This window comes from Hypomesus nipponensis, chromosome 23, assembly GCF_054491055.1.
Source record: "Hypomesus nipponensis isolate SF chromosome 23, ASM5449105v1, whole genome shotgun sequence".
Taxonomy (NCBI): domain Eukaryota; kingdom Metazoa; phylum Chordata; class Actinopteri; order Osmeriformes; family Osmeridae; genus Hypomesus; species Hypomesus nipponensis.
Window position 1 is genome coordinate 24,122,501 of NC_140383.1, and position 11,518 is coordinate 24,134,018.

Below are 11,518 nucleotides of genomic sequence, written 5' to 3' on the forward strand. Positions count from 1 at the left end.
AGATTGTCTGTTCAATGACAGTCTTCTGTTCATTCAGAGTTGTGTGAATATTCATGTTTGTGGTGTACACTCATTGCTGTGGTCTGCGGAAGAGGGTGAGTGGGAGTTTATCTTATTCCACGGACTGTCCCCCCCTTCCCCCCCCCCAAACGGTCCTCCTCCAAGATAATCTACTGTATTTATAGTATCGATATTTTCCAGAGTGTCAGTGGCTGTTGGTGTTTAGCCAAGACAGCATCAGATGTGAAATCACTAGTTGTGCAAGTCTATTAGCATCTCCATGGAAACCACTTTGGATATCAAGGCATAGTGCAGCATCTGCTGAGGTCTAAGGATTCAGATGGATTTTTAACAATGGGGAAACATTTTTGATTAAATTGCAGGGGGCACTCGTTTTTGAGTTACAAAAAAGCCCATTATTGTTTTTATTGCTCAAGATATAAGTGAATTAGTGTATTTGTATATATCTGAAAAATACTGGATTACTGTACTCTCTGTTTTGCATTGTTTGTGCAAACCTCAAGACTGCCTTGTGCCTGTTTCTGTGAAGGTTATCATTTTGTCCTCAAATACTGAAAGTAGCTAGCAATGAAGTGTCCCCAACCAGGCCACAGGAGGTTCTGGTGGGCCATTAGATGTGGTAGCATGTAGAATGAACGTGAACAATGTTTTGTTACATACATAGCACGTTAATAACAATGTTGTGCCAGGGTTGTAGATCTGCTCTTTGAGTATTTACTTCATTGAATTTAACTGGACCCTTGCCTGTATGAGTAGGCTACAAGAGCCTTGCGAAGATAATTATCAGAAACAAAATGAGGCTTTAGCCACGGTGCTGCTGTTATGATTTCGCCCCCTTCTCTCAGTGACGGAGGACAGCGCTAGGTTGAGCGTTTTCCTCTGGAGCATCCCCAGGCCTCGCCAGCACTGGCAGGGCTCTGTCACAGAGAGGCACCAGCGCGGCTGCCTCAGAGCTGACCCTCCGGCAGCTTCGCGGTCCGCTCCGGGTCGCGCCTGGCTAGCTCGCTGTCTCTCACGCTGGGTTAGCATCTGTAATGAGTCGGCAGCACCGACCTGCGACAGGAGACCTGACGAAACGGCATGGGCCAGTCTGAATGGAACTGCAACACACGCTTTTCTGGCAGATACTCAGGCTTTGTATTTTTCTTTCTTTATTTTTCCGTTTCAGAAAGAAAGAGGAGGCCGGCAGAAGCTGTCAGTCATAATAGCTGCAGGCTGGTGCCTTCAGCCATGCAACTGTCATTTGATGACGGCCTTGAGTCTATTTTTGGAACATGCCGTCTGACGTCTGGGAAGGAACACCAACAAATTGAGGAGTAGATTAAGAATTCAACGTCTATTTTCACCCCAAATACACATGTATTGTTCTTTCAGGTAATTGGTATAAACATCTTGTGGAACATCAGGTTTGGATGCAGCAATCTGTACAGCAGATTGTTTGAAGCGGTTATTATTACCGCCTGTAATTTGGTAATTGTGTCTCCAGTTGAAGGATGAGCCTGTAGGCTGCTTGTTTATATTTGTTTAATTGCATCATCAGTCAGGGTTTAATGGCGGAGGCTAATAGCTGCCCTCCAGTGCCAGTCGAGTGGACTGGGGCTCTCAGGAACCTGCCCCAGTGTCCCCACAACAATCATCTCCTTAGGTGGATGACTCAGAGAACTATGGAGCTGATAAAAGAATAAATTGAGAAGAAAATCATAGCCGGGACCATAGAACATTATTTACAACAGCCCCCCACTTTCACAGACTTCAAGTTTTTTTTTTTTTATAAGCCTTACTATGCTTCATGACTGCATTTATACCGTACTTATGAATGCAGTAGCTGGAGGTCAATTGATGGTATATTACCTCATAAACCTGGGTGTCTAGTGCTGTAGACTGTCACATCACTTGTCCATAGGGGGATGAGTGTGTTAATCCTGTCTGGGAGTCCTCTGACCTCCTCATTCATCCTGCTTCCCAACCTTCAGCAGCTCCCACAGGTCCAGGTCCTGTTAGCTCTGTTTAATAGGACTCCTGTCATCATTTCCTATCAACAGTCTCTTCATGTCTGGTGCTCGTAAGAGCAGATTCCCCCCCCCGGAGCACTGACGTCGACATTAGAAACCTTTTGTTCCATGAGTGTGTCTTGGTGTGTCCATCTCATGGTTCATGTGTGCAGTCAATCACATCATTTTCCTCTCTGCAGTCTTTTTGGCCGAGGCACATTCAGGCTTTTTTAATTTCCCATAAGATGTGAATTAATTAATTTTGAAGCAAGGGGATATTTTCAATCAGTTGTCTTGTTGCATTGTGTTATTTGGGAGTTGGGGGGGGAGGGGGGTGAAACAGCAATTAAGTCGCACCATTTCTTATTTTCATCTGCTCAGGATAGATATTTAAAACTTGCTGGGGGCTTCATCAGCCATATTTCATTTTCTCTGTCCTGCTTCCCAGTTTCTCTGAGTTGAAGAAACCCGTCTGTCCTTTTCCCTGGCGTTCACCCAACACTCCATCAGAGACAGCAAATGAACTTCCTGTGAGGTACACAGTGCCATGGCAGGGTGATCAGTGCCCCTAGGGGGGTGGAGAAGCAGGGTGGAGGAGGGGAGGGGGGTGTTCTGGGTTCCATCGCTAACTGATCGGCGCGGCCCAGAGCTGGGTATGATATGACGTGTTTGTGCGCCGGCTTGTGTGTTCCAGGTGTCGAGGGCCATGAGCAGAATACTGAAGAGGAAGTTTGAGGAGGTGGAGGCGTGCCCCTCTCCTTGCTCCTCGCTGCGGGAGTCAGGCCACGAGGAGTCCTGCAGTGAGAGCGGCGACAGCAGAGACAGTGTCAACCCCTCAGCCTCGCGTCTCTTCCCCCGTGAGTCACCACACACACACACACAACACACACACACACACACAACACACACATGAACATGGAAGGCTGCACTGGTCAAGAAGGCCAGCACTGACCCAGACACCAACAAACAGCGTCATATGTTTGGGTTATGCTACTAGCGGAAACTCTATTCATGTATTATTAATCATAAACATATATGATGTATTTCTAAATGCAGGCCATCTAGACAAGAACAGGTCATGTGACGTGTGGGGTACTCTCCGGTCACAGAGGTTCTGTTCACTGGTACTAGTCACACGGTTACCATGCCTCTTGATTACCATAGTTATACTGGAAATAGTATTTGCATGTGCCATGGCTAAATTTCGGCTGCCCCGGTATCAGAATAGGGCTGTACAACATTTGAGGCCGTCTATCAGTAGTGATAGAGTGCATGTTGGAGAATAGCACGGACACACGCTTCACAGCGCAGTTGAGATTGCGTGTGCTGTAGATTTGACTTTAAAACTGTAAAATGATGAACTTTGCGACATGACATGAAGACATGGCTGCTGCCTAATTCTATAAAGGCTATATTTTCCTGGTTTTCTGTCTGCTCGCATCCCGAATATTTACAAACAAAATATTGGTCTTTAATCTACCGACCATTTACATTAAGTTGTTACGTCTATTATTAATTGGCAGCATTTATGCAATTTAGAACATACTTTATGAGTGGAAGGTTGGTGAATTATTGTGGGAACCAACCCTCACTTGATTTACAAATATAGTTTTAAGGAAACAATGTCTATTGTAATGGCCTTGCTTGTTTCAAGCGTGCCCTAAGAAAACTAGTGGCTGTACAGTACGCTCAACATGAGGTCTTCATGCTGGGACTGGAGGATGTGGACTAGAGCAGTGGTTCCCAACCCTGTCCTCAGGGACCCCCTGTCCTGAATGTTTTAGATGTTTCCCTGTTCCAACACACCTGATTCAAATGAATGGTCGTTAACAGGATTCTGCATAACTAGATAACGACCCATTCATTTGAATCAGGTGTGTTGGAGCAGGGAAACATCTAAAACATGCAGGACAGGGGGTCCCGAGGACCAGGGTTGAGGACTACTGCACTAGAGGATGTGGACTAGAGGGTGTGGACAATCAGGAGTCTAGGCTGGGACTAGTGCTAGACCCAGAACTAGTGTTGACAGAGAGAATGAGGGCAGAGAGAGAGCTAGGGCAGAGAGGGAGAGAAAGAAAGAGAGAGCTAGGGCAGAGAGAGAGTTAGGGCAGAGAGAGAGAGAGAGAGAGCGAGCTCGGGCAGAGAGAGAGTTAGGGCAGAGAGAGAGTTAGGGCAGAGAGAGAGTTAGGGCAGAGAGAGAGTTAGGGCAGAGAGAGAGTTAGGGCAGAGAGAGAGAGAGAGAGAGAGAGAGAGCGAGCTCGGGCAGAGAGAGAGTTAGGGCAGAGAGAGAGTTAGGGCAGAGAGAGAGCTAGGGCAGAGAGGGAGAGGGAGTTAGGGCAGAGAGCTGAGGCTGTAATAAAGAGAAGGCAGCCCAGTCTCTCATTAGGAGTCCTGTCAGCAGACAGGCCCCACCAGATGAATGGGATGATGCGACCTGGGCTGTGTGTGTGTGTGTGCAGTGTGTACAGTGTGTACAGTGTGTGTGTGGGAGTGTATTTCTGATTTGCTGCTATTGTGTTCAGCTGTTGGAGAACCTCCATAGCCTAATGGACCTGGGATCCTTCATTTGCCCTTAGGAAAGCCTCAACAGCATGTTCGGCAAAACAGCCACTGTGACATTGCTTCATTGAGTTTGTTTTTGAACAGTGGCAGAAAAGCGACTGTTTGCAGGCGTTCCTTTCTCTATTGGATGTCTCCTGGCATGCTGTGGGGTTGCAGTTTGAACAGTGAATCATTCATTCTTGACTCACTTTAATAGATAAAGCAGGAGACTGCAACTCCAGACTGCGAGGGGGTATTTCTGGGGTGTTTCTGGGCCCAGGATGCCGCCTCTCCCCACGCTCTAAGGCTGCACCACACTGCACAGCCCTCCTCCAGCCTCCATCACTGCACAGCCCTCCTCCAGCCTCCATCACTGCACCACACTGCACAGCCCTCCTCCAGCCTCCATCACTGCACAACCCTCCTCCAGCCTCCATCACTGCACCACACTGCGCAGCAGAACCCTCCACCAGCCTCCATCACTGCACCACACTGCGCAGCAGAACCCTCCTCCAGCCTCCATCACTGAGCCACACTGCACAGCCCTCCTCCAGCCTCCATCACTGCACCACACTGCACAGCCCTCCTCCAGCCTCCATCACTGCACCACACTGCACAGCCCTCCTCCAGCCTCCATCACTGCACCACACTGCACAGCAGAGCACAGTGTACGAGACCATAAAGTATGGCAGGGGATATGATAGCATAGTATTGTTAAGTATAGCAAACAATAGCATCATACACTATAGTATGTTGTATTTCCTTGTGCCTATTTTAACTGGGGAAATTGTGATGGGGTGAGAAAAACTGTAATCTCTTTCCTCTTTAAAATAGAGATTTGAAATGCAAAGCACACAACAGCTCAGTTCAGAATGACTACCAGAACCCTGCTTTGATGCCCAAGGCTTGTACTGTACCATCCAGTCTGTTACAGTCTACTGTGTGGTATTGATTGAGAAAGGGTCGCCTTAAAAGCTTTGCAAACAAAACGTGTCAAGTCGCAGGCAGATCCCATTGTCCCTTTTATCTAAACTACAGATAAGTGTACAATTGTACACAATAACAATGGATTAAAACTGTCGGCTGGGAAATGGAAGCATGCATTTTTGTTGCAATCCTTCTGATGATAGTGTGACGTGCTTCAGCACATCAAGCCAAACCATAAAAGCTCTTTCCAGAAGACAATGATTCCACTGAGTGTTTGGTCCTCATGGTGCTGGGTGAGGGGCTGTAGAAACTAGATGGGTTCTGTTCCTCCTGTTTGTCTAACAATGAGCGAGCACTGGGGTGTGTGTGTGTGTGTGTGTGTGTGTGTGTGTGTGTGTGTGTGTGTGTGTGTGTGTGTGTAAACCACCACTCCACATCTCCAGGGCTGCCAGGTCATTCTTTCTGCTCTGCTCTGCTCCCCGCCCCTCCCTGTCAGAGGTCTGTCCTCACAAGCCACACGGAGGCCTTGCATGCCAAGTGGCAGCACAGCGATGATGAAGTGAACCCTAACCCTGTAAAGCTGGGTTGACTGAGAGAACAAGTCCCTGTGGCGTAGAGGGATATTGCACCACTGGGTTTAAGAACAATGCAATGACTGTGAGTTGTGTTTCCTGCCGAAACATAACCACGCAGTCGATACATTGACTAAACGATTAGCTTTTTCAGGCCGCGTAATGCGACGCCGACATCCGAGCGCACCACTCGTCCACGCGCGAACGTGGCTAACTGCCAGCTCTCGTTTCTCCAGACGAAGCACCTGTAATCGCCATCGCTGTCTAGCCTGTCCCCAACCAGCCTGTCCCCAACCAGCCTGTCCCAAACCAGCCTGTCCCAAACCAGCCTGTCCCCAACCAGCCTGTCCCCAACCACCCTGTTCCTAACTAGCCTGTTCCTAACTAGCCTGTTCCTAACTAGCCTGTTCCTAACCAGCCTGTTCCCAACCAGCCTGTCCCCAACCAGCCTGTCCCCAACCAGCCTGTCCCCAACCAGCCTGTCCCCAACCAGCCTGTCCCCAACCAGCCTGTCCCCAACCACCCTGTTCCTAACTAGCCTGTCCCCGACCAGCCTGTCCCCGACCAGCCTGTCCCCAACCAGCCTGTCCCCAACCAGGCTGTCCCTAACTAGCCTGTCCCTAACCACCCTGTCCCCAACCACCCTGTCCCCAACCAGCCTGTCCCCAACCAGCCTGTCCCCAACCAGCCTGTCCCTAACCAGCCTGTCCCCAACCAGCCTGTCCCCAACCAGCCTGTCCCCAACCAGCCTGTCCCCAACCAGCCTGTCCCTAACCAGCCTGTCCCTAACCGCTCCCTGTGTCTCCTCCCTGGGCAGCTCACTCCATCCTGAAGAGGGAGAAGCGCCCGAGGACCAAACGCGTGCGCTTCCACAACGTGACGGTGTACTACTTCAGCCGGAGGCAAGGCTTCACCAGCGTGCCCAGCCAGGGAGGCAGCACCCTGGGCATGTCTAACAGGCACAGCTGGGTGAGGCAGTACTCCCTGGGGGAGTTTGCCCTGGAGCAGGAGCGCGTCCACAGAGACATGCTGAGGGAGCACCTGAAGGAAGAGAAGCTCAACTCCATCAGGCTGAAGGTGAGGGCCGGAGCAGCGGCGTCGCAGTCACACCGTGCGCTTGTTGGGAAAGAAAACCATGAAATGAAATGATCTTCAATAGTCTTTATTATGTGACCCTATGTGCTAGAGATACCCTTAGAGATGCATGTCATTATATCGCGATTCATCCTGATGAAACGCTATTAACAGACTTTTGAAAAGACTTCATGTTTCCATGTTTGGAGGGTTCCCCAGTTCCCTGTATGCATGTGCAGCAGTGTGTCGCCCCGGCCTGAACCCGACCTCTTCTCCTTTCCAGCTGACCAAGCACGGCACCATGGAGTCTGAGGAGGCCAGCGTCCTCACCGTGGACGACATCTCGGACGACGACATCGACGTGGACAACACGGAGGTGGACGAGTACTTCTTCCTCCAGCCGCTGACCACCAAGAAGCGCCGCTCGCTGCTGCGCTCGTCGGGCGTGAAGAAGCTGGACGTGGAGGAGAAGCATGAGCTGCGGGGCATCCGCGTGTCCAGGGAGGAGTGCGGCTGCGACTGCAGGGTGTTCTGTGACCCGGAGACCTGCGCCTGCAGTATGGCTGGGATCAAGTGTCAGGTACCCTCCACCTCCTCCTCCACTTCCACCTCCACCTCCACCTCCACCTCCTCCTCCTCCTTATTCCTTTTAATCTTCTTCTGTTTAATCTTCTTCATCCGTCTTGCTTGTCTTCTCATCACTCTCATCTTCTTATCGTCCTCCTGGGAATCTGCTATAGACAGACTGTCTTCTACTTTTGACGTTTTATTCATTTAGCAGACGCTATTATCCAAAGTGCCCCAAAGATTTTGCATATTGCAAGTACAGTCAAAAATCAAGGTTCAGAAGTGCATATCTCTCACCGTATTGCGATGCTTAGAGCCAAGGAACGGTCTGTATGTTGCCCGGCAACAGTGCAACACCATATCAACTACAATATGACAGTATGAACACAGTTCCAATGTTACAATCATGGTTGTATTGTATGTGTGTAGCCACACTCTGATTGGCTGATAAATACTGTGAATACTGTCGGTACTTGCAGGTGGACCGCATGTCGTTCCCGTGTGGCTGTACCAAGGAGGGGTGCAGCAACGGGGCGGGCAGGGTGGAGTTCAACCCCATCCGCGTGCGAACCCACTTCCTGCACACCATCATGAAGCTGGAACTGGAGAAGAGCCGGGAACAGCAGCAGGTCGCCCCCGCCAACGGTTACCATGGCGAAGCCAACGGAAACGGCCTCGGCAACGGAAACCCCCTGGTCCAATCCCAGCACGGCCTGGACTACTCGCTGTCGGACCCTGTCCAGCAGACGGGCGTCATGCACCTGCAGAACCCCGACCAGATGGACCAGCCCCTGGAGGATGAAGACGAGGATGAAGACGAGGATGAAGACGAAGATGAGGACAATGAGGAGGACAATGAGGAGGACAGCAGCAGTGTCTGTAGTGGACTCTCCGACTCCAGTACTCAGAGCTTAGCCAACAGTGACTCGGAAGACGAGGAAGAGGATGAAGAGGATGAAGATAAGGCTGAGGACTTTGAGAATGGCGTGACCGGCCCGTCTGTGTCGCTCGCTGACTCCGCCCCCCTGTCGTCTGTCCTTTGCTACACCGAGGGCTCCGTCGCTCACGACGACCACGTCAACGGAACCTCCTACCTGCTGGGTTCCCCAGCAGAGTACTACCAGCTGAAGAGTTCCAGTGCCCTCTCTGCCAACATGGCGTCCAGCCGGCCCAGCCAGCGCTATGGAGACGCCTTATCATTCCAAGACACCGTCAGCTCCACCAATGGGAACATGCCTCAAGTCAGCTCCACCAATGGGAACATGCCTCAAGTCAGCGCCACCAATGGGAACATGCCTCAAGGACCGTTCAGAATGGTTCCAGACCAGTACACAGATTACCCCAGCCAGGCAGACGAACAGTACACAGCAAGCCACCATTTCTCTCTCACCAGCGGCGCGTCGCTAACCCCGGTAACCCCAGAAGTCTGCTGCTCACCGGAGACCGGTGTCCTGTCCAAAGCCCCCCACCTCCAGGAGCCCCCACAGCCCTCGAGCCAGACGGACTTCCTGAACAACAACTACTACTCCCACGGTTCCCACGGCAGCAGTGGGACATGTTTACCCTCCAAGCAGCCACAGGAAGGGTCTGGTGTTAATGGCGTGTTGTCTGAAGAGAGCTCTCCAGCAGACAGCAAGGACCTTGTGCTGCCAGAGCAATGCCCCGAGGTAGCAGCCGTTTAACAGGCCTCGTCTGGTGTCTCGTCTGGTGTCTTTACATTCACGGTTGTTTTCCTTCAGGAAGACACTGACCAACTGGAACTGGGCAGGAAGTTATTCATGGCCTTTTATTTGACCCTAAAATGTTGAAGCAATTCAAGACCGTTAAAAAGGATGTTTTGATTTTGAAATGATTTAGCTGCAAGTTTATGAGGGGAAGCCTGTTATTGGTCTCCCTGGTGTTCTGAACTGGACGAGTCAACGAGACTAAACATTAATGCTCTTAGCCTGTGCAATGTATCTTGTAACTTCAGAAGTTCTAGTTTTAAGCCAATATTGTCAATGGAACTTTTCTATGTCTTATGTGTCAAACGTGCAGAAAAAAAGGTTTCTTGTCACAGTTTATTTATTGGTTCTGGAGTATATGTATAATGTACTTATATTAATGTTTTGATAATGATAAGCATGCTACTTTCAAGATATCAGCAGCGTTTATGAGAAACTGGCTCTGGGTTTATAAAGACATCCATGTATGGTACTGTACTTTACAGATGTTCTTTGTGTTTTGTCACTTGTAATCCATGCTTTTCTTAGTTTAGTTTGTAAAAGCATGACAAATACTCAGTGGCTTGTAACTGGATTCATGGCATTACATTGCCAAGAGCTTATCTTTATTGGAGGCATTTGAAAAAGTCAGATCTTTGCACTTTCAGACAGGGATGCAGTGCCATGCACTCCTGTTAAGGACACGTTGGTCACATGCACTCCTGTTAAGGACACGTTGGTCACATACTTGAACATTGATAGGATGTTGCTCAAAACAAAAAAGATGTCCTCTCTTGGTTCACATACTTGGTAGTTTTGATATTTATCTCTAGAATATCATTCATGGGTGCTGAAAATGACAAGGATGCCACTATAAATAATGTATTTATTAATCATCATTAAATCATTTTTCGACGGTCTATACAGGGATTCACTGATGTAGCACTTTGACATAATATCAAGTAGCCAACCATAACATCGACAGGCTAATGTTCATGTGAAGGTGCGTTAACTCAGTTTGATTAAGAATCATTGTTAGCGAGCCTTAATTGACGTAATGTTACATGACCGATAAACCTAAAGTCATATTTACGAGTCATAGTGGAACACCAGTGGGCACGTCCCTGGCACTGCACATTCCTGTTTCATATGACAATTTAACAACTATTCATTCATGAAGACTCTGATGAACCTTACACGAGTAATTATGTTGAAGTGCAATATAGTCTGAGATGGCCTCCTTCCAAGGTACTCCTTAAGTTTATATTTTGGAGCGCCGCTCAGTGGTAGACCCATCCATATCACACACAAGTACATACTCAGTAATGAGAAGCTGTTCACAGAAGAATAGTCTTCAAGGTTGGACAATCAGGTTGATGTCAAGCCCTAGACGCATATCAGTAATCAATATGACCAGGACACAGCCAAATCCAGACTCTTTCGCTTTCATCACCTCATAAAGACCATGCAGAGAACACTACTAGATGGAAGCAATACATTCTTCAGATTTCGTCTTTAAGGACTAACAGAACGCCAGTCATTCAAACTGATAAACTAGAGAGGGATAGAAAGCTTGTTCTCAAAGTCTTGCTCCAGATGATTTTCCATGGGGAAGACCCTGTCACTAGTCCTTCGCCTGCCAGGCTTGGGGACACCACGGTCCACAGGGTCGTTTCATGGCTTCAGCGCTCGACTAGAGACGGGCAAGGTTATCTGACCGTCCTGACAAACAAAGTGTGATGTACAGCTGTCAGGCAATCAATGCTTGGAACGTGGTGTAGACGGACTGAGACTAACGTGGTGTAGACGGACTGAGACTAACGTGGTGTAGACGGACTGAGTGCCAAAGCATTTGAGAAGGATCGAAACCGTGACGTTGCATCCAGATGAAGTAATTCTGCTGTGTTTATGATTTTCGGTATTTATAATGAATGATATATTGACATGAATTGTGTATTTATTGTGGTTTACTGAAACAGTTCTGTGTTGAGTAAAAACATTTCTGTCTTGATTGTCCTATGTTACTATTATGGTTGTGAACTGTACAGCTACATGTGCCTGATTTTGTTAATTTAGTTAGTTATTATGATCTTGACTATGTGAAACTGCTTTTTGCACAAAA

At 48.7% G+C, this 11,518-nt stretch overlaps 1 protein-coding gene across 2 annotated transcripts in view; it reads left to right on the forward strand.

The window, feature by feature from the left end:
- Positions 1–10,287, forward strand: part of csrnp3 (cysteine-serine-rich nuclear protein 3) — a 24,403-nt gene extending 14,116 nt beyond the window's left edge. Inside the window, exons 1-5 of one of the 2 annotated variants that reach the window (XM_084689556.1) lie at positions 2,717–2,869; positions 6,870–7,129; positions 7,410–7,706; positions 8,173–8,923; positions 8,990–10,287. In XM_084689556.1, the coding sequence (XP_084545682.1) occupies positions 2,719–2,869; positions 6,870–7,129; positions 7,410–7,706; positions 8,173–8,923; positions 8,990–9,375 (1,845 nt within the window). In that variant the 5' untranslated portion in view covers positions 2,717–2,718 and the 3' untranslated portion in view covers positions 9,376–10,287. Of the gene's footprint in view, positions 1–2,706; positions 2,870–6,869; positions 7,130–7,409; positions 7,707–8,172 lie in introns of those variants that run through there. The other variant, XM_084689555.1, reaches the window with a different exon arrangement.
- Positions 10,288–11,518: the final 1,231 nt, after the last annotated feature.